Source organism: Hyaena hyaena, unplaced genomic scaffold, assembly GCF_003009895.1.
Source record: "Hyaena hyaena isolate Hyena2069 unplaced genomic scaffold, ASM300989v1 scaffold_533, whole genome shotgun sequence".
Lineage (NCBI taxonomy): Eukaryota > Metazoa > Chordata > Mammalia > Carnivora > Hyaenidae > Hyaena > Hyaena hyaena.
The window spans coordinates 814,277-837,288 of NW_024081161.1; the positions used below are offsets into that span (position 1 = coordinate 814,277).

General features: G+C 41.7%; 1 protein-coding gene across 1 annotated transcript in view; it reads right to left on the reverse strand.

Moving 5' to 3' along the window:
• LAPTM4B (lysosomal protein transmembrane 4 beta) overlaps positions 1 to 23,012 on the reverse strand; it is an 81,653-nt gene that overhangs the window by 14,720 nt on the left and 43,921 nt on the right. Inside the window, exons 3-6 of the mRNA XM_039255489.1 lie at positions 17,301 to 17,374; positions 16,580 to 16,702; positions 13,064 to 13,162; positions 8,136 to 8,231 (exon numbers count right to left, since the gene is read on the reverse strand). Coding sequence (XP_039111420.1) covers positions 8,136 to 8,231; positions 13,064 to 13,162; positions 16,580 to 16,702; positions 17,301 to 17,374 — 392 coding nt within the window. The remainder of the gene's footprint in view (positions 1 to 8,135; positions 8,232 to 13,063; positions 13,163 to 16,579; positions 16,703 to 17,300; positions 17,375 to 23,012) is intronic.

The following is a 23,012-nucleotide window of genomic DNA, read 5'->3' on the forward strand; positions in this document are numbered from 1 at the left end:
CCCCCCCCCCCCCCCCCCCACAGAAGTGCCATTGCTTCTAAGATTTGTGACTTGACTTGAGAAGAATCAGTTCAGTGAATTGTGTAGCTGCTTCGCTCCTCACCCTGGTCAGGTACATGCCAGGCACGGGAGGTGAGAACACACCGTCCTGGCCACAGTCTGCCGACAGTCTAATCTGAAAGGAAGCTGTTGCGTGAGGACAGACAGAAGCCAGATTGCTCGGATCCTTAATGCCCCTCCTGCCACTCGCCAGCCATGTCATCCTGGGAAGTGACCCATGTGGTGCCTCAATTGCCTCTTCTGTACACAGGGCTTAGGAGACCCTACTTCAGGGACTCCTAGGAGGTGAAGTGAGCTCATATACTCAAAGCACCCGGCACGTAAGAGTCTGGAGAGAGAGCCATGCTACAGAAGCCACAGGGCAGGAAGGTAAAATAGAAGCAAAGAGCAGAACATCACTACAAGTATTTAGCCCCCGAGTGGAGAGCATTGTGGGAGCAGTCATGGAGACCGCACACCAAAACGTGCCTGGACCAGGTAACGTCCAAGGCCTTGTGCTACCCTCAGGCTGTGATTTTATGTTTTACCTACAGTCACACACAAGAGCTGTCCCTGAGAATCCTCTTACTCCATACCCCCTCAACTATCAACTTGCATTTCTACCTCCTACAGCTCTCTCAAATCCTTCCCCTCTTCCTCTCTCCCTCCACAGTGGCCCTGGATCAGACCTTTATCATCTCCATCGTCACAGTCACCTTGACTCTGGAGATAGTGTCCTAACTGCTCGTTCCACTTATTTGAGAGTTTACCAAATCTCTATCAACCTCTCACATTTGTCTTGGCTTTTTAAAATTACAAGGGGGCGGGGGGGTGGGGGGGGAAGCTTAGGGAGATCATACAAACTTAAACTGCAAGGCCAAAGGACACCACCAATTGAGATGTTGCAAGTAAGACCCTCCTTCTATATTCCAGTAGGTGGCAGGCCAGAAGCTTCAGGGCCCAAGCCACAGGCTATGAATTCAAACTCTCTAGCTCTTAGTTCTGAGAACCTTTCTCTCCCCCACCCCTCACTGCTTCTGGACTCTCTGGTCCCTACAGGCAGATGACAGTGAGGAAAGATGTGTGATGTTTTGTGAAGCACGTTTAATGAATCCGAGGTCAGAAATGGAGGAGAAATCTTGAGAGCCAGCCTAGTAACTTAGTCTTCCAGGGAAGCCCTCCTTAAACCGTCTCAGAAAGTGAGGACTTTTCTCAAGAATCCATGAGATGAGGACTGTACATTCACCTGGCTTCACTCAGTCTAGCTTCTCAACTGCAAAGGACCTTCTTTTGAAGTATACCCCAAAATCTCTCCTGCTGGTGATGAGCTCATTCCCTTCCCTTTATCTGCCTCTTTGCGGGGGGGGAGGGGGGGGTGCGCGGATAAAAGGACTCACGTTACCTAGTCGGGAACTTGTTTCTAACCATTCCTAACCTATTCCTAGGAAGGAATGAACAATCTGATTTTTAAAAGCTACAGGACAGGGGCGCCTGGGTGGCTTAGTCGGTTAAGCGTCCGACTTTCGCTTAGGTCATGATCTCGCGGTTCGTGGGTTCGAGCCCCGCATCGGGCTCTGTGCTGACTGCCAGCTCAGAGCCTGGAGCCTGTTTCAGTCTGTGACTCCCTCTCTCTCTGACCCTCCCCTGCTCACGCTGTCTCTCTCTCTCTCTCTCCTAGAAATAAATAAAACATTAAAAAAAAAATTTTTTTTTTTTAAATAAAAAAAACAAAAGTTGTTGAGACCACTACTAAATCCCACTCCACCCCCAGCTGACCCCCCACCTCCCAGGCAATCAAGAATTTGTTCTGTGGCTTTCCTGACGGCGCAAGTTCAGCCTTTGTTGATCTCAGGTCCCTCAGAGGGAAACAGCTGCTGGGAGATAATCTGGCTTTCACCAGGTCCCTGACTTTTTTCAAGGAGTCCAACTCAAAAAAAAACAAGGCCCCGCAGAGCAAAATGCTTTCTGAAGTCAACACAGTAATCCTGTCTATAATATTAATCTGGATTAGCACCCACAATATAACAACGCATAACAGGCTCTATGATGTTTAAAATTTTCCTATTTATCCCTAAATAGCTAGGAATTTTCCTACATTACTCAAAGTCTGTGTATGATTCTTTTATCTGGAATCTGAATTTCAGACACCATTTTGGCTAAATATTAATCTCACTGCTTTTAAAGTGCTCCAATTCCAAAGCAGGCTCCCTACTCTGGGCTTTAACTAAATACTGGCTTTACCATGATTCAAATCTTCACTGGTATTAGCAAGACAAGACTGCATAGATTAAAATAGTTTTTCAAATCTCAATTTGCATAAATTTTAATGTGAAGGAAATCTGTTTCTATAATCTACAGGTTTAGTATTTAATACATTTTTCTTCTTAATGCCAAATTTTGATAGAAGTAGGGGAGAGATGACATTATATAATATCTGGAATGTGATTTCTACAACAGTGTCCTTAAAGGAATGATGTGCCTCCTTAGGGAACCCAACAGCATGATGCAGGGACTCAGAGGGGCACTGTGGGAGTTTTTAAAATTTCAAGGAAAACACAGCAACAACTGGTAGATATCACACTCATTTCTTTCCCCCCACCCTAAGTTTATTTACTTATTTTTAAAGAGAGAGCAAGCGTGCGTGAGAGAGCAAGGTGGGGGGCAGAGCCCGGACATGGGGCTCCATCTCACAAACCACAAGATCATGACCTGGGCCCGGATGCCTGGGTGGCTCAGTCAGTTAAGTATCTGATTCTTGATTTCAGCTGAGGTTATCATCTCATCATTTGTGAGTTCGAGTCCTGTGTCAGGCTGTGAGCTGACAGCATGAAGCTTGCTTGGAATTCTCTGGTCTCTGTCTCTCTTTGCGCCTTCCCCACTTGTGCTCTCTCTCAAAATAAACTTAAAAAGAAAAAAATAAAGATCATGACCTGCGCTAAAATCTACAATCGACCCCTTAATCAAATGAGCCACCCAGACGCCCCTATGATACTCACTTCTACTCTTCGGTTGTCTGGACCTGACTACTTAATGCAATGGGCAGTTAGGTATTTCTTTTGGCTTACGGGCACCATAAATATAAATACCAAGACCCTAGAGCATTATGAACTAACAGAGTGACCACTCTCTCTTAATCATTTCTTTTAAAGGCTTTGCTATGGTTTGGTTGGGAAACGAGAGGTTAGATTAACCCAGGGAATGATTTCCAATATCTGATAGTTCCTCCATCCTCCATCCAAGGAGTATTTGAAAGAGTACATATCCGGCTAATAACATGTGTACTATTTTAAAGAAGGGGGAAAAAAAAAAAAAAGGAGCACACTTATTTTCTACCAACAAGAGCTCCCAGAGGATGCTTCCAGAGGTCACCCTGAGACTATTCAGCCTGGGAGAAGAGCCATCTGGCCTAATATTTGATAGGAAGTGAAAGGCAACATGTTATTATGTCAGTGTGGATTCCCAATAAAGACATGGACGAAAGAGAAACACATTATTACATGTTACGAGGATCTTAATATAGCTATGGAGTCCAGAGAAAATGACAGAACTAGATCATTCCAACCCCCACTCAGGTCTCAGCGTGAGGCTGCACCATCTTTGGATTTTTAAAGTTGGAAGGCTAACGCTAACTCCTTTATCGCTCCAGTCAAAACCGTCTTTAAACATGCAGAGCCCTGTTTAAAAAGAAATATGTTGTCCAAAGCTAGCAATTCAGATTATGGTCTCTACCTCAAGGAAGCAGTGCGCCTGGGAGAAACGGCTGATTAAGAGACCGGGACAGAAACCGGACGGGACGAGCCTGGAGCATCTGGTCAACCAGACAGCCAGGAAGCCACGCTTCTGTCAAAAGACTTGGGTGCCAACCCGAAGAGGCTCCAATTGGCCAAAGGTGGCACAATTGGAGCATTAATATAGACACAGATTGTAACATACTAGCTTTTTAGAGAAAGCTTTTATTTTTTTCCCTTAGAAACTTCCAAAAAGGTATGGAGTAATAGGTTAAACTTTTATTTAGATTTACTGACAAAATTTATCAAGACACTATACTCTTCAACTGGACACCCTCAGACTCTTCTCGTAACAGGCTTTTTTTTCATGAGTTCATTAGTTCCATTAAAAAAAAAAAAAGGCAAAACAAAACAAAAGAACAAAGTCTTCACTAGTCACCTCTAGAGAGTGACAGACCAATGCATCATTTTGAAAACTGATAAACAACAAAACCAAGTACATGTATCCAGGTCACAAGTACCTCTGGGTGAGCAAACTGAACACGAGGGGAAGCTTCTCTCTATAGAAATGGTCCAGCTAACAAGTGAACAAGGACTGATAGCACACTGCCATCCTGCAGCCCCTAGTGAATCACCAAATCCAGGCATTAGGTATCTCTGGGTGCTGACATTCCAAAAAGGCAGAACCAGCCAGACATTATTTGCCTCCTGATGGAAGAATAAGTTATCAATTATAAAGTAATGTTGCAAAACAAAACAAAAAAAAAAAACCGGCAGGGGGTGGGGGTGGGGGGTGAGGATAATGAATATGGAAAAACTCCTAGATCCAAGTACTAACCTACTGGGAAGACAGAGGACATTATAGGCATACTGTCAGACAAATCTAGTCTGTAGGACAAACTAGTTTCTTTAACAAAAAATTAGAGAATCTTAAAATATAGATTGACCCATTGTTCCTCTTTCAAATAAACCACTAGAAAAATTATGACATTTAAGAGACAACTGGAAATCTGAGCACTTACGGAGTGGGTATCTTACAATATTAAAGAATTATTATTCTAGTATATAGTATTATCTAGTATAATAAAGACTCTTTTAAAATAAGCACAATACCATTATCCTTTCTTTTAAATAGGTCTTTTTAAAAATTTTTTATTTCATTTTTTAAATTTATTTCATTTTTTTATTTAAAAAAAATTTTTTTAATGTTTTATTTATTTCGGGGGTCGAGGGGAAGGCAGCATGAGCAGGGGAGGGTCAAAGAGAGAGGGAGACACAGAATCCAAAGCAGGCTCCAGGCTCTGAGCTAGCTGTCAGCACAGAGCCCTATGTGGGGCTCGAACCCACGAACCGTGAGATCATGACCTGAGCCGAAGTTGGACACTTAACTGCTTGAGCCACCCAGGCGCCCTTAAAAAAAATTTTTTTTAATGTTTAGGAGAGAGACAGAGTATGAGCGGGGGAGGGTCAGAGAGAGAGGGAGACACAGAATCTGAAGCAGGCTCCAGATTCTGTGCTGACAGCTCAGAGCCTTATGTGGGGCTTGAACTCATGAACCAAGAGATCATGACCTGAGCCGAAGTCGGATGCTTAACCAACTAAGCCCACCCAGACACCCCTACAAAAATCTTTAAAAATACTGTCAGAAAGCTGAGACTTACTCTATATTTTGGACTAGACTATCAATGCAAACCAGTTATGAGAAATGATCAATCTCCCTTCCCCAGAAATACTCTTCTTTAAACACACACAGAAAAAGAAAAGTTCAGGGTGCCAGGGTGGCTCAGTCGGTTAAGCATCCAACTTTGGCTCAGGTCATGATCTCACGGTTCATGGGTTCAAGCCCCCATGTCAGTGTCTGTGCTGGCAGCTAGCTCAGAGCCTGGAGCCTGCTTCAGATTCTGGGTCTCCCTCTCTCTCTGACCCTCCCCTGCTCATGCTGTCTCTCTCCCTCTCTCAGAAATAAATAAAACATTAAAAAAAATTTTTTTTAAAGAAATAAAAAGAAAGGTTCACTGGGAACTGTGAGGAAGTAGAAACATTATCAGCAACTCAGTGTCCTGTCTTAAAAACAGCAAGTCAGTACAGCACAGTTGAGAAGATAATGTCCAATCACAACCACCAAAAGATTCCCCAGCACCTGTCCAAACACCAGCAAACCATCGCCGCTGGCAGTGGTGCACAGTCCCAAATCCCAGTTACTCCAAACTACTCCCAAGCTGGAAGTTTTTCTGAGGAAAGACGTCTATTATTAGGGGAGCTGAAGATGTCCAGTTGAAAAACACAACTATTTTCCGTTTGTATTCGCCTAAATAAAACCTACTGCTATCCATGTAGGGAAATCCAAAATTTTAAAGACTCTGAATCTTTCAAAGGGAGAGAAAATAAAAGCTTCCTCTAAGAAGTTGGATTCATTTTAAGGACTTACTCATGGCTCTTAAATTCTCTAAGCACCCCAATTTCTACAAATATCAGACTATCCTTGGATGTGAAGGTATATCTGTACAACACGTACCCTTTTAGCCCTTCCACCTTGCTTCTATTAAAAATACATACAATCATGGGGCGCCTGGGTGGCTTAGTCGGTTAAGCGTCCGACTTTCGCTTAGGTCATGATCTCACGGTTCGTGGGTTCGAGCCCCGCATTGGGCTCTGTGCTGACTGCCAGCTCAGAGCCTGGAGCCTGTTTCAGTCTGTGACTCCCTCTCTCTCTGACCCTCCCCTGCTCACACTGTCTCTCTCTCCTAGAAATAAATAAAACATTAAAAAAAAATTTTTAAATACATACAATCCTTCAGAAAGCACTGAAAACCCCACAACCACTGACAGTGCATTGACATGTGCAATGTGGGCATGATCTTCTCTGAGATACTTCTCAAAGTTCTGTTAAGTCCCGTACAGCATGAGATTTAGGATGAGGCTGCTTGTTTAGTAACTTTATTGGTTCCTCAAACCCCAAAATTCTCAAACTTTGTTTAGATTTTTCATCAGATGAGCAGGACAATAAACATACATTGGGAGTTCTTCAAGAAAAGGCAGGAAGAAAGAAACTTATAGGTAACGATGTACCCGGAAGCTCCGAGAAGGGAAGAATTATTATTTTAAGCCAGTAATTTTATCAAGATTACGGTAATTACGAACAGCGATTTCTTTAAAGAGACTTAGTGACCCAAGAGGAAGTCTTTAAAGGGTTGAGCAGAACATGTGTTTACTGTAATCAGGGCATAGGATTCTGCAGGAGCCCCCCCCTCGCCCCCCACAAAAGGGCCTCTGCATCTGACCATGGCAGTGACTCTTGCTAAACCATGGCTCACACGCATGTGAGTCAAACAACAAATGTTTGGTGAGCACTTCGGAAAACGATTCGTGTACAGTGTGCTTTCTCTCAGAAATCTTACACAGTCCTCAGGGTATCAGCTTGTACCTGCATATTTAATATAAAGTAGGATATGGTTTTATTCCCATCTTACACGCAGGGAAGTCGAGTCAGGGACAGGTTAAATTATTTCCATGAGGTCACGAGGTGAGTCAGTCACCATAACTTAAAAATCAAAACAAAATATAAAACTCTATTCTGTTCTTAGACCTAACACGCCATTCCTATTTACTCTTCCACGTGTCATGTCCGTTCTGTCCCCTCCGACTCCACTGATTACAAGCCATCCCATACGTTCATGTCACCCATCACCCACCTTTGCATCAACTGCTCCTTGAGCACTTAATTGTCCCGAGCACTGGTGTCAGGCATTGCGCCAAATAGAAATTCGGTGGAGACATAGGGAGGTTCCTATCTAGAGGGCTTACACTTTTCCCATGAGCCGGGCAGTTTAAGATATTTTCCATAATGTACAAATGATTTTGAGGACTCTTCTCAAAACATGTAGAAAACTTGTTTTCTACAATCCTATTAACTAGGCTTAAAAATTGTTAAGTAGGAAGCAAAACAAGACTTAAAAACATAGGAACCTCTGGCACGGCCATTTCTCTTCCTATATGGTCACATTTCTCTAGGCTTCAATCCACGTTCTCTCTCAAGTGAGAGCATATAGCCATACTAGGCAGAACTGATATCTAGACCTTTATACACTTTCAATAATTCAAGCTTAAGATGCATAAATATGGGGAAGGCACATTTATTATACATCTGTAATATTTTAAAAAATATGCCTGAAGTTGAGCCATCTAGATTTTTTACTATCCTATAAGGGAAACAAAACACATTTCATTCAACTATGAATCTTTTGATGATGAGGCAGCTTCTAAGTATGTGTCAACAACTGTGTCAGATCACAGCGAACACTAGGAACCTCTAGAAGCTATCACATAATAGATGCGTGGCGATCTCCATGTCAAATGACTTCCACCTACCGTAGTGTCATTGCTGGTAACGTAAACCAGGACATCAGAGGAGTTCCTGCCATTGATGTATCGGTAGCAGTTCCAAACACAGCTGATCAAGTAACCCTGTAAGTGAGTAATGGTTATTAGATCTTTCCTTTCCAAGCTTCAGACAATTTTAAATACCCCCGCAGAGAAAGCCGCATTACAACACTTTTATTTACATAACTTGTAAGTGCACATAGTAACTTCTACTAAACCAAAAAGTATTTAAAATTACAAGTGTTGGGTATAGTAATTTTCTGGCAGAGTGCTGCTATAGCTTATTCTATCATACCACCCCAGAAGACAGTGGCGGGCGGGGGGTCACAGAAGAGCAGGAGAATCTGTAAGAAAAGTAGTTGGAAAGAGCAATGGCTGCAAACATTTACTGCCTCCAGTGTCACAGATCAGCCAATTTATTAACCCATTTTTCATTACATCTTAACTCTCTGTCTTTGGGATTTTTCTTTTATTTTTATTATACATGATTAAACAAGTCATACGCAAGTTAATTCTTTCAAAAATGTTCACAGCACATAAATTTGCTTCATGGTCAATAAAATTCACTAAAACATTTCCCATTTTCATAATGAAATAGCCAAAGAAGATAATTAAAATTAACGTCTGGAATAAAGACATGCCAGGAATAAAGAGTGAGTTCATGGGAGTTGTTCTGTGTAGACTGTGAGCCGTGTGTATTAACTCCAATCATGTGGAACTGGATTAGATTTAAAAGGACTTCAAAATTCCTTTCTAGCTGTACAACTCTTTGATCAAAAAATGTAAAGATGTGGAGAGACTGGAACCCTCATATGCTGCTGATGGGAATGTGAAACAGTCCAGCTGCTTTGGAAAATGGTCTGGTGGTCCCCAAAAGGTTACAGAGGGACCATATGATCCAACACTTCCACTCCTAGGTATATGCTTAAGAGAAATGAAAAGCTGTATCTGCACAAAATCTTGGACACAACTGTTCACAGCAGCATTATTCGTGATAGCCAGAAAGTGGAAACGACCCAAATGTCCATCAACCGACGAGGACGTAGATGAAATGTGTTATATGCATACAATGGAACAGCGCTCAGCCACAGAAAGGAAAGGAATTGATACATGCTGCAACATGGGTGAACCCTGAAAATATTATGCTGAGTCAAAAGAAGTCAGTCACATGCTGTATGATTCTATTTACATGAAATGCCTACAACAGGCAAATCTACAGAGACAGAAAGTAGATTAGCAGTTGCCAGGGAAGGGTTTTGGTGGTGGGGGGGTATGGCTAGTGATGAAACTGTTCTAAACTTAAGCTGCTTAACAGCTGTGTTCACACAACTGGGTGAATGTACCAAGATCTACTGAACTGTACCCTTTCAATGGGAGAATTTTATGACACATGAATTACATCACAACAAAGTTGTTTGTTATAAAACAAGGTTGTTTGTATAAAACAAAGCTGTTTGTTATAAAAGAAGACATTTAAGGGCAAAAGGAGTGCTTGTCAACATTTCTCAGAAGAGTGAGGTAAAACATTCTGTTGTGTACTCAGAATGCTGTCTTAAGCTGCATTCATATTTGACGGTGATTATTTCTTATATTTAAGTGTTCTGTGATGATGTTAAGATGAAAATGTGTGATGCTACTTTACAAAATGTTCCTGGACGGCAATAATCTGAAACCAGATATCAACCATGAGAGAGACAGGAAGGGCAGATTTCTTGAACAACGTACGCATTATGTTCAATTTACTCAAAGCTTCAGTTTACTCAGCAATGCCATTGTTTCTCAGTAAGGCCTCAGACATAAGGAAAAGGAACGTTTGGACATATTAGTTACATCTTATGTAAGAAGACTAACTACTCATCCATTATTTTAGCCGTGAACTATAGCTACTCTTTAAGGCAATGTGAGGCCTCTGCAAAGCTAAATCTGTAACAGAAAGGCTGAACAGCAGCGGGGAAGTACCTGGGGGCTGGGACTTCACAAGCCCAGGTGGCATTCTCGAGGGGCCCCTGCAACACCACGTGCATTCACTTACCCAACACTCCAACAGGGAGAGAACCTCTGGCCTACGGTCACTGAAAACCCAATAACTTACTTCAGTGATCTTACTGCTTTCCTGACATTCCTGTAAGCTGATTCAACTTCCAGAGAATTAAATATCTAGTATGTTTCCCCAATAACCTTGCATGTCCATCATGTATTTGCAGAGCTGGGTGGTAAGTATTGCTCCCTTTGTGGCTTGGGGACACACTGAAACTGACTACGTGTCCTGGTTTGGACTCCAAGGGAACCAGTGTGGTGATTAATCTTAATTGAACAGTAACAGTGAAATTAGGTCATGAGAGCCACTGATCAGATAAACTGATATGTGAAGTCACAACATGTAGACTCATATTTATTTAATAATTACTGAGTCTCTGCATGCAAGGCATCAGCTTAGGCTAAGAGGAATAGAAAAATGAAGGCACAGTCTACGTTATCAACGAAATGCAGGCTAGTTAATAGATACGTACGTAATGAAATATTGGGAAGTACACATTTCCCACCGGTTGGACACAGATTTGTATTGTGTCTTTTATTAGATCATAATGATAACTCAGTGTTTTGCAATTTACAAAAGCGCCCCAGGGCATAAATTGTTCTTATTCATGACCAAATCCCAGTACCCAGAACACAGCCTGGCGCGTGGGAGACCCTTAATAAATACTGATGGAGAAAATGAATGATGCATCTTAGCATCCATTAATGCACTTAAACCTCACAGTCACTGTACAGACTATTTTCTTCACCATTATTGCTAGTCATTCAAGGAAGAAACCATGGCTCTGGCCACACGGTGAGAAGCAGCTAGACAAAAGCTACATCAGACTTAACATCTCTAAACATTTCTAATACAAATGAAAATGCCCGTCACATTAAAATGCCGTCAAGGGCACTAGGAGGTCCTAGCTTCTGAGCTCCTGGTAATGGCAGAAAGCGGCGTGCAGACTAACCTTCCTTCAGGTAAAAATGGTAAGATCTGGAATAAGAGGTGTACAACTTGAAAGCATGGGGGTAGGGGGTACCAAAAGCAGGCAGAAACTAAAAAAGAGTCTACCTCTAAAAGACAAACGGCCAGGAAGAGAGGATGGATAGTTTGTGACCTTTTGCCAGAGGGTGCTGCCATCTCTGCATGTGACAGGGGTCACCTGGGGTGGCAAATGACAATGTTTGGGGCTGACTGTGCAGCAGGAAGGCTGGGTGAGGGGAGCGGAACCGCACGGGTGGCGAAGCTCCAAATCCGTGTATAAAACTGGCCCAAATCTGAAGCACTGAACTAAAAGGCAACATCAATATGGTGGTTTCATGGGAAACCTGTAGACCCAGATCCCCATGGATCATTTTCCTTTTCCTTCTCTTCACCCTATTACCTGCTTGAAATGACTTTCTCCCCAAATGCGGCTTCTTCAAGCCTACAGAGGCTTGATTATTTTTAAAAAAATTTTTTTTAGTTTATTTATTTTGAGAGAGAGAATATGCAAGCGGGGAAGGACAGAGAGGAGAGACAGAATCCCAAGCAGGCTCCGTACCATCAATGCAGAGCCAGATGCAGGGTTCAAACTCACAAACCGTGAGATCATGACTTGAGCTGAGATCCAGAGCTGGACGCTCAGATGCTTAGCGGACTGTGCCATCCACGTGCCCTGAGGCTTGATTTTTTAAAGAACTAGGTAATTTTACAAAATGGAAGATGTTAAGGATTAAAAGTTCAAAGTCTAATAACAATTTAGAAATTTCTACTTATTAGTAGCCCACAAGCACAAATTATAGTGATGTTTTTTCATCAGCTTCACAAAAATGAAAAAGGAGAGGTGGAACTCAATAGTTGAGGTGGGAGAAGGAGTGCTGACAGCGTGTCAGTCACCCAGTTTGGGGGGAGATCAATTTGACAACCTATCAAAAGCCCTCCAATTACGCATACCATCTAATTTTAAGAAATGTATCCTAAGGGGGAAAAATACGTAAATATGCAAAGATGAAGTGGAAAATATTAATTGCAGGAGCACCTGGGTGGCTCAGTCAGTTATGCATCCAACTTCAGCTCAAGTCATGATGTCATGGTTCCTGAGTTCGAGCCCTGCATCAGGATGCCTGCTGGTGGCACACAGCCTGCTTTGGATCCTCTGTCTCCCTCTCTCTCTCAAAAATAAACAAACATTTAAAAAAATATATTCACTTTAGCAGCACTAACGATAAGTGAAAAAGCAGAAACTGCCTTGATGTCCAACAATAAGTAATTTATTAAAAAATGATAAATTCATATACAATACTGTTAGATACACTGTTCAGAATATATTACATTTTAAAAATAAATTACAAAAGAATGTCACACAGACATTGTAATGGATGTTGCAGTATAGAGGACATACAACCTAATGTATAACATTAATGTATTCCCATCCCAACGGATTTTGGAATAACCCTTGGCCAGCCTGTGGAAGTGTGGTTATTGTTTCTCTCATGTAAATAAGAGAAGGAACAGAATTGTTAAGAAATAAGAAAATAGTTCAGAAATCTAAAGCAAGAAAAAGAACTCACACAAGCTTGCTTATTTCTTCAGCATTCATGAATACATTTGTTTCTTTCTTTTTTAATGTTTATTTATTTACTTTTGAGAGACAGAGAGCAAGCAAGAATGCAGAAGTAGGGAAGGGGAAGAGAGAGAGGGAGACAGAATTTGAAGCAGGCTCCAGGCTTTGAGCTGTCAGCACAGAGCCTGATGCGAGGTTCAGACACATGGACCGTGAGATCATGACCTGAGCCAGTTAGCTGCTTATCCAACTAAGCCACCCAGGTGCCCCTGTTTTCTCTTTTTTCTTTTTAGTATTCATGAATACATTTAATGACACTTAAACTGTAAATAAAATCTTCACACTTACCTTAAAAGTCAAGATAATGCTGATAAACAGGAGAATAATAAGGACCAAACAGGTAGGATTCACAGACATGATATCATCTCTGTAGGGAAAATTAGGAGGCTGCAAATAAAAAGTGCCTCATTAGCAAATCTCATTAATCATTCAGGATTATATTCCTTAGGCATTAACCAGATGTGCTTATTAAAAAGCAATTAGATAAAAAGCAGACAGTTATTATGTAAGACCACTACAAACTTTCTAGCCTACCTCTACTAATTAAAGAGTAACAAACGGTATGTGGGGAGAGGTCAGTATATTCATAATTCAGGTAATAACTCGTGAAAAGAAAAATCAGAGGAAGATTCTTTAAGTGAGACCTGAAAATGTAACTTTGCTCTCCTCTGATCCAGGAAGTTAGAAGTCAGTAGTCTCTATATACCTCTGACATTTAGATTTTATGCAAATTCTGCACCACTTTAAAGGGCTTACACAGGGCAAGGAGGAAAAAATAACTATTTTTTTTTAAATATTTTTATTTATTTCTAGGAGAGAGAGAGAGAGAGCATGAGCAAGGGAGGGTCAGAGAGAGAGGGAGACGCAGACTCTGAAACAGGCTCCAGGCTGTGAGCTGGCAGTCAGCACAGAGCCCGACGCGGGGCTCGAACCCACGAACCGCGAGATCATGACCTAAGCGAAAGTCGGTCGCTTAACCGACTAAGCCACCCAGGCGCCCCAAAAAAGAACTATTAAGATACTGTTTTACTTACACAGAGTATTGTTGCTAATGCTGCTTCTCCTCAAAGAGCAAATCTTTTACACTAGGAGGTATTTAAACCTTTGTTTGAAAAACAAAGCTCAAGTCCTATCATCTCACCATACTGATGAAGTACCAGCTCAAAAGAAGTTCCTTTAGAAGGATCTGAACCTGCCCATATGGTCAGGAGTGGCAGGACTCCACCATGAAGCCCCTGCACCCCTGGGTGAAGCCCTCCCCTTAACCAGCCTGGGTTAGTGTGCGTGGAAGGCAGCTTGGGGAACCATGGCCCCTTCCATCCCCTCTTCGTCACCTAAGACCATGCATTTGGATTCCACATGACCATCATTGAGACATAACAAAGAGGTTCCAAACGTTAAGGAAGAACACAAAGAAAATTCATTACTCATGTACTTGGCTCCTCATCCCCGAAGTAAACAGCACCAACTGGTTTTCGGTCTCCTTTCACTTTGGGCAAAATACCCAAGAAATAAAATCTGAATCATCCTTTGTGATCAGTTCATGAAACTGGTCCCTACCCTTGGAGACTGAAAGGATTTTTGTAGTACCAATCTTAAAGGTAAGAATAAAACAACTTGGTGTTGGTTCACAAGGCCTACATGAAATATTGTTTCCGTGTCTAATTAAAAAAAAAAAAAAAAAGGATTAAAGTGAAAGTTTGTGACTCCTTCCACAAAGATCTTTACACTCTTTCCTCCAGTAAAGCGAACGTGGTTTCTCTGTCCAGTTAAGGCCTATAGAACACAGGCACAACTTATTTTCACTGCATTTTACAAGACTCCACATGAACAGATCAGGCATTAGAATTAGAATTAAATGGGTGCCTTCCTCCAGCCTTCTCAGATAACAGTCCCTTCAGACTCCTGTGTCTCAGCTTATCAGCGGGGACTTCCTGTCACTGGAGCTTTAACATCATCCTTAAGCATCGTGATAATCCGTGAGCCTCACCACTTCAACTCAGGCTGATCTTTAAGTAGAACAAACTGAAGACACTTGTATTATTTGGTTTGTAATTACAAATAAAAGTAGATGGTGATTTTTTTTTTAACTCCTATTACGATTACTGTCAGCATCACCAATATTCTCATTTTACCACTGGCAGTTCTAAGGCAAAGTGACTGCACAATGTGGGGTATAACAAAGTCAAGGTAGTATTCTGAGTGTTCTCAACACTTGCCTACATGTTATACGCTTTCTGCACCTTACAAATTTCTGCAATATATGGGATGGAGCATACAGGACACTCTTCAAGTAGTCACAGGGCTGCCACAGGACTTGTCTTAGTGCCTCCTAACTCAGCACCAGCCTTTCCTGGCCCCTCACATGACACCTATGCTGAAATCATGTTTCCTGGACACTTCCAAGGCTGACTTTAGGAACCCAGCACTAGGTCATCATTACGGAGTAAAAACACAACTCCTTAAAGACACAGGTAATTCTACAACCTGCTCATCATATAGACACCCTCTCACACAGAAAATACTCAAGCTGTACCACAACAGATAACATATACAATTAGCACGTGGGAAATACACAAAAAATTTTTTGACACTACAGGCTACCAAAACATGGACTTGTTTTGTTTTGTTTTTTAATTTTCTTAATGTTTTTATTTGAGAGAGAGAGAGAGAGAGCATGAGCAGGGGAGGGGCAGAGCGAGAGGGAGACACAGAATCTGAAGCAGGCTCCCAGCTCTGAGCTGTCAGCAAAGAGACCAAGAGGGGGCTCGGGCTCGTGAACTGTGAGATCATGGCTGAGCCAAAGCTGGACACTTAACCAACTGAGCCACCCAGGTACCCCTGGACCTGTTTTCTAAAACAAAGAGAAGCTAAGACTAGCAAGAATGACAACCATAACAGTGACAACCTAATACTTTTATGGAGCAAAATGCTGCAGGCTTTCCGGGTCTGCTGAGTATTAGTTATGGGATCTGGGCATGACTGCCATAAGATCGCAAACTGCTGTGGTCACATATCCTTCCCTCCCTTCCTCCCCCTGCTCCATCTCTCTCTTTTCCACTGAACTTTCTTGTATCCCGTCACATGAAATCCTTAGCCTTGTATCTCCCATCCCAGAAAAACCCTGCCCCTTCCCCAAAGCACACAGACAATGCAAACTTCCAAAGAGTGAACTTTCCTTCCCTTTAAAACATTCTAAGATTTTGAAGAAATTAAGTTTTCAGGCACATTCACAGTTTTAAAAACAAAGGATAAAAATATAAAGGCAGAGAAGTATTCTAATCTCATACCCTCCACAAGCTTCTGAATACCCAGTTACCCACCGCATTTGCTCAGATGGTCACAAAGGACATTGAACAGAAAACCAGTCCCAAAAAGATACTTGAGGAAGAAAAAGATACTTGAGGAAGATAGGGGTTCCATGCTCAAATCAGTTTGGGAACCAGCATATAGTACAGTTCCATTTTTCCCATACAACGGCAAGGGCAAAAAGCTATCCTTTGTTCATAGCTGAGCAAACTACATTTTACAAAAATAATTAGTGACTAGCTTATTAATTTACATCAGTGCATCTCATACAGTCCTAACAGCTCTTAAATATCTACCTCCGGAGGTTATGTTGTCCCAAAAAGCATTCTAAGAAACCAAAAATCTCATCTTTAAGACGACACTTAAAGATTTCTAATCAGTAACTCAGACACGAGTGACAGACACACAAAATCCCATGTGTGTGTATGCTGAGGTCTCGATCCCTGACTTGCGGGCTTCCCTCATGAAGGGAACGATGGGCAGACGGCCACATACCAGCTGTCGTATGTATTCCTGAATGGAGTTTGGATACACAAGCACAGTAACGGCAACCAAGGTGTTGAGGGCGAAATCAAAGATCTGGTAACAGAAGAACGGGACGATCCAGGCAGCACGTTGCTAAATAGGAGAGAAAACACAACGTCAGTGTGCTTCCGTGTTAGAAACTAAGATTTCTTCCCAATTCAGACAAATCCTTTCTTTTTTTTGTTTTTAATTTTTTTAATGTTATATTTATTTCTGAGAGAGAGAGAGAGAGAACAGGGGAAGGTCAGAGAGAGAGGGAGACACAGAATCTGAAGCAGGCTCCAGGCTCTGAACTGGCTGTCAGCACAGAGCCCGAAGCGGGGCTCGAACCAAGGAACCGCGAGATCATGACCTGAGCCGAAGTCGGACGCTTAACTGACTGAGCCGCCCCACCCAGACGCCCCTGGACAAATCCTTTCTTAATCTAAAGGGAAATGGAGGACAAGAAAGTCAGTAAACCAGGTCATGACGACAACTGAGAAGCCAGAGAGTGGTGGTCGACAAGCCGCAGTGGACATGGCTGAGACGACAGCACTGGATTCCCACATCATCTTAATAAGAGATTTTAACTTCCAAAGATTCTTACAAGAAACTGAGAATCATCACTTCTTCTTTCTTAGAAGTACCTGCACAGGTTACAAGTGCAAGGGACCAAGAAAAAAGCCCAGCCCCTTGTTTCAAGGCTGCTTACCTTGTATGCTCCATAAGTAGCCATTGCACAAATCAGGATCATGAGAAGAGAAATTGCGATTGCAATGCACATGTCTGCAAAAAAAAAAAAAAAGAGAGAGAGAGAGAGAGAGTATCAGTCATAGATCCACAGTTTTAACATTTTTTTTATATTACTTATTTTGAGAGAGAAGGTGTGAGCAGGGGAGGGGCGGAGAGAGAGAATCTCAAGCAGGCTCCACACTGTCAACACAGAGCCCAGTGCAGGACTTGAACTCATAAGCTGTGAGATCACAACCTGGGCGAAAATCAAGACTCAGATACTTGACTGACTGAGCCACCCAGGCCCCCTGTGTTCTAACATTTTTTCATCTCTCCTCAAAGGCATTTTGTTTATAAACCAATTATAAGTGAGAACCTTATACTAAGTAAACCACTTGGAGTTCTCTGGGAATTTGAGAAGATGACAGTTAATGGATATAATACGTCGAAAGAAATTCTCCCTAAATCATATAAATATCTACAGATAACATACTGACTTATGCATAAGGTTATTTTGAAAATGGGAAAGAGATCTTGGCTACAGATTTTTTTTTTAAGTTTGGTCGTCTGGTCCACTGAATTGGATATACAATAAATTGGGCATTTTTTACACATGAGTGCCTAACTTGTATTTTATAAACTCCCGTGTCTTATGCTCCTATTAAAACCCTCCACTGGCTTCTCATCTCATTTAAAATAAAATCTCAATTTCTTATCATAGGCTTTATGTCTGTAATTTCTCCTAGCGCATGCCAAATCTCTCTCTAATCTCCTCTCATACTTTCTCACTACAATCCAGCCACGCCACTGGGTGCACTCAGTACAGAGAGAAAACCCCACTGTGGGGCCTTGGCATTTGCAGATCCCACTGACCGGGGGCACTGTCACTCTCGGGATCACAGGACCAGCTCTGCCTCTGTAATCATTCAGGCCTCGGCTCGAACAGCAACCCCGCCAACAGCTCTTCCCTGAGTATTCATTCTACTTCTGGGTCCTCCCACACCAATGTCGTGTTTTCTTTACAACATGTTATCACTATTATCTTGTCTATACCTGTTGTGTATTATCAGTCTCCCTCTGCTAGGGGACTCTTCCTGAGGGAAAGAACTTTCTGTATCTTGTTTACTACTACAACCCCAACATGTAGAAGGGGACAGATGCACGCCACAGTAGCCGCTAGCCACATGTGTGCACCAAGCACTTGCAACATGCTCAGTCTGAATGGAGATGTGCTGTAAGATCAAAATATACTCCAGAATTCAAAGACTTCGTACTAAAAAAAAAAAAGAAGAAGAAGAAGAAAGAATGTAAAAGATGCCTGGGTGCCTTAGTCAGCTGAGCATCTGACTCTTGATTATGGCTCAGGTCATAATCTCATGGTTCACGATAGAGCCCCATGTCTGGCTCTGCACTGACAGCGTGGAGCCTGCTTGGGATTCTCTCTTCCTCTCTCTCTCTCTCTCTCTTAGACCCTCCCATTTGCACACTCTCTCTCTCAAAATAAATAAACTTAAAAAAAAAAGAATGTAAAATATCACAATCGTTTTTATACTGATTACGTGCTGAAATATTCTGTATATACTGAACTAAAAAAAAAAACAAGGAACAGGTGCCTGGGGGCTCACTTCGTTGAGCATCCGACTTCAGCTCAGGTCATCTCCTCACAGTTCATGGGTTTGAGCCCTGCGTCGGGCTCTGTGCTGATAGCTTGGAGCCGAGCCTGCTTTGGATTCTGTGTCTCCCTCTCTCTCTGCCTCTCCCTCCCTCATACTCCTCCCCTGCTTGTGCTCTCTCTCCCTCAAAAATATACAAAAATTTTTTAATTAAAAATTTCTAAAAATAAATAAATAAGACAAATTAGTAAAGTTAATTCCACCTATGTCTACCCTCTTAAATGTGGCTTCCAAAAAAATTTAACTTTCATGTGCTTGCACTCTCTTTCTATTGAACAGTGCTGACTTAGAAGAGTGCCTATATCACAGCAAGGCCTAAATGAACATTTATTCAAGAGGTGATGTTACTATGTCCTTAGAGATTCAGATTAATTTTTTTAATGTTTATTTATTTTTGAGAGAGAGACAGACAGAGCATGAGCAGTGGAGGGGCAGAGAGAAAGGGAGACACAGAATCCAAAGCAGGCTCTAGGCTCTGAGCGGTCAGCACAGAGCCCAATGCAGGGCTCGAACTCACGGACCTCAAGATCATGACTTGAGCCAAAGTCGACACTTAACGGAGTCACCCAGGCGCTCCATGCTCCTAGAGATTTAGATTACTACATATGACTGGGTTTCTAAAGCAGTTCTAGTGTGGGGTTCTTACTAGTTAAGACAGTGCAAAAATCCATGCAGTAAAGTATCTATATGGTGCTGGAAGTTTCTGAGGCACTTCAGACACCTCATTTAGTCTTCCTAACTCTGAGAGGACACTGATCCCACCAAGCAGGCCACAAAACTAGGCTTAGAGGTTATGTAACTTGCTCAGACAGTATTTGCATCAAAACACTAAACTATAACTAGTCCTGCTCTTGGATTTCACCTCTCTGGCTCTTCTAAGACTCTGCTGCTTCTACTTTAGCCTTCGAGACTGATGAACCACCTGGCCCATCACTTCCTACAGGGATTCCTCCAAAGGAAAACATCCCACTTCTAGAACCATCCTCTCTGTATCTTCAGCTTCAGAGATGAGAGGACATTTTGAGCAGGAGACTTACAAACTGAAGCATCGGGTAAAAGAACATTCCAGGACAGCAATGCAGGTATATCAACAAAAAAGTCTCCCGTATTTTTTTTAAAATGAAGGTTCCTGAGATTAGTCTATACAGATTTAGTGTAATAAGTTCATAATGATGCTGATGACTTTTATTAACGGAGTGAATATTTCATTCTCAAAAAAAGAGAAAAAGATAAGGTTGTGAGCGCCTCAGAGGGTGATCAGAATTAGTCAGTACTTTAAAACATCATGATTTCTTTTGGTGTACATACAGATTTTGTAGTTTATAATTTTAATGCTAAATGAATTTACCTTTTCTCTCTTGTGAGGGAAGAGGTACCTATGAGGAAAGTCCATGTATGCCCTATGGTATTTTTGCAGGATCGGGGAGGGGAATAAACTTGAATGCATTTTATATGCAAAACAAAAGCTGAAACTTAACTCCTTAAAGGCAAAGGGAAAGTCTCTGCACACACATGTATAAGCACAGAGGATGCATTCTAGCGTGTCATTTGCATATGAAGCAATGAGGGTTATCAGGCTCTCCGTTCCCTTCCTACAGAAAGCTATGACCACGGTGGAACATCCATTGTCTGCTTTCATAGTCTCCATGTATTTGTGTGCTTTCTTTCCTCAGTGAACTAGGCACTGTGTTATTACATTAATCCTCATGACAACTCTAAAAGGTAAGGTACTATTATTATCTGCATGTTAGATAAGAAAAAGATGACTAAAAGAAGGGAGGTAACTTGCCCAAGGCCGCCCAGCTAGTAAGCAGTAGATGGGGTATTCTCCCCAAGAAGTCTAATCCCTGAGTCTATGCTCTTAGCAGGACACTACCCAGCTGGTCAGGAAAACCACGCAGCCTCCCTGAAAGGAGTTGGACATCGGTATGTTCTTGATATGTGCAAAACCAATTAGAATTTATAGCCATCTCTGATCTCGGAACTCAGGAACAAGTTTATTATTTTCTTCTTTGTCTAACGCAATGGTTTGCAAATTCTATACAAGCATATTTTTTAAGGAGAAAAAAATTAATGGAAGCCAGCCCATTTATAGGATATTCTTTTCTTCACAGATGTTAAGAGAGACATCTAGGTACGCAAACTCAAGGCTGTATTCAAACATTTTACATATTAGTATAACCTACAAAAATTAACATAGTCTGCATATCGTATTCTGAAGAAGAAACTCCCAGACTAAATCTCACATAATTATAAAAAAAAAAGTTTAAATGTACATCTTTCTCCAAGAAGAGAAATTTGGGGCGCATGGGTAGCTCAGTCAGTTAAGTGTCTGACTCTTTATTTCAATTCAGATCATGATCTCACAATTCGTGGGGATTGAGCCCTGTGTAGGGATCTGTGCTGGCAGCACAGAGGCTGTGTGGGATTCTTACTTCCTCTCTCCTCTCTCTCTCAAAATAAATAAATAAAACATTTTTAAAAAGAGAGAGAAATCTAAAAGGCACAAAAGAGTAAAGTCATAGAATATCCTATTACCATTCATAATGAGATGCTATTTATCATTAAAAAGTGTTAATTTGAGATGAGGAAATTTTCAAAATTCTGTTCGTACAAATAATTGTACCAACCACACCGACCGGACTGAATATATGACAAGCATCTGAAATAGCTTTGGTAGAATCAAATAAAAACATGGGGCAGAGAAGATAAAGCAGGTTAATATTCCTTCTATCTCCTAGCAAACTGGAGCGCATGTCGGCTCCTCTGACACAGGGTGTAGTGCACCCTGGTGGACATGAGTAACTCTGAGGGATTAAAATTCATTCCTTTTAATGACATCACAGGTAAATGAGGAAACAGTTCTAACAACAATGTACAGATTTTAAAAATCAGGAATAGTGCTGGTCGGACACAGGGATAGATGCCTTTTATTTATGTTTTTTTAATGTTTATTTTCGAGAGCAAGAAAGAGAGAGAGACACAGTGTGTGAGCAGGTGAGGGGCAGAGAGAGGGAGTCACAAGATCCAAAGCAGGCTCCAGGCTCCGAGCTGCCAGAACAAAGCCTGATGCAAGGGTTGAATTCACGAACCATGAGATCATGACCTGAGCCAAAGTCGGATGCTCAACCTACTGAGCTACCCAGGCGNGTGAGCAGGGGAGGGTCAGAGAGAGAGGGCGACTGAAACAGGCTCCAGGCTCCGAGCTGTCAGCCAGCACAGAGCCCGACACGGGGCTCGAACCCACGAACCGCGAGATCATGACCCAAGCGAAAGTCGGACGCTCAACCGACTAAGCCACCCAGGCGCCCCTACTTATTCTTGACATAGTACTTCCTTGTAGCACCCAGTCAGACACACTGTTGCCTAAATTAAAGTCCTGATTTAATAATGTAGTTCTAATTCGAAAAGGATCCTAGGAAAAGTTATGCTACAGGCCACCAATGGCATAATTAGATCATATTTTCCGATAGTCAATTAATCATTGAAATAGAAAAGGCATACAAAAAGGCATATAAGACTTCTCTAAAATGCCTCTCTTTATTTTTCGAATTTTCATTCAATTATTGATGAGACTGAATATTTTTTCTTGATTAATCACCTAAACCTCTTGTTTCTTTTTCCTATTTGACTTGGTTTCTATCTCTTGTAACTGAAAGTGTTCTGCCTAACACAATTTGCAACGTATTAAGAATATTACCTTTCTGTCTATCATAAATGTTGCATATAGTTTCCCCAATTTATTTCTCTTTCAACATTATTATGCTAGCCTATGATATAAAAAAGGTGTACGTGTGTGTGTATATCTGTGTTTTCATATAATGATTCAAATCATTTCTTTTATCTTTTTTTTATTGGCCTTGATGTCATGATATGTCTTTGTTTAAATATTCTATTTCTATGGGCCACGTGGGTGGCTCGTCAGGTAAGCATCCGACTTCAGCTCCGGTCATGATCTCATGCTTTATGGGTTCAAGCCCCGCACTGGGCTCTATGCAGACAGCTCAGAGCCTGGAGCC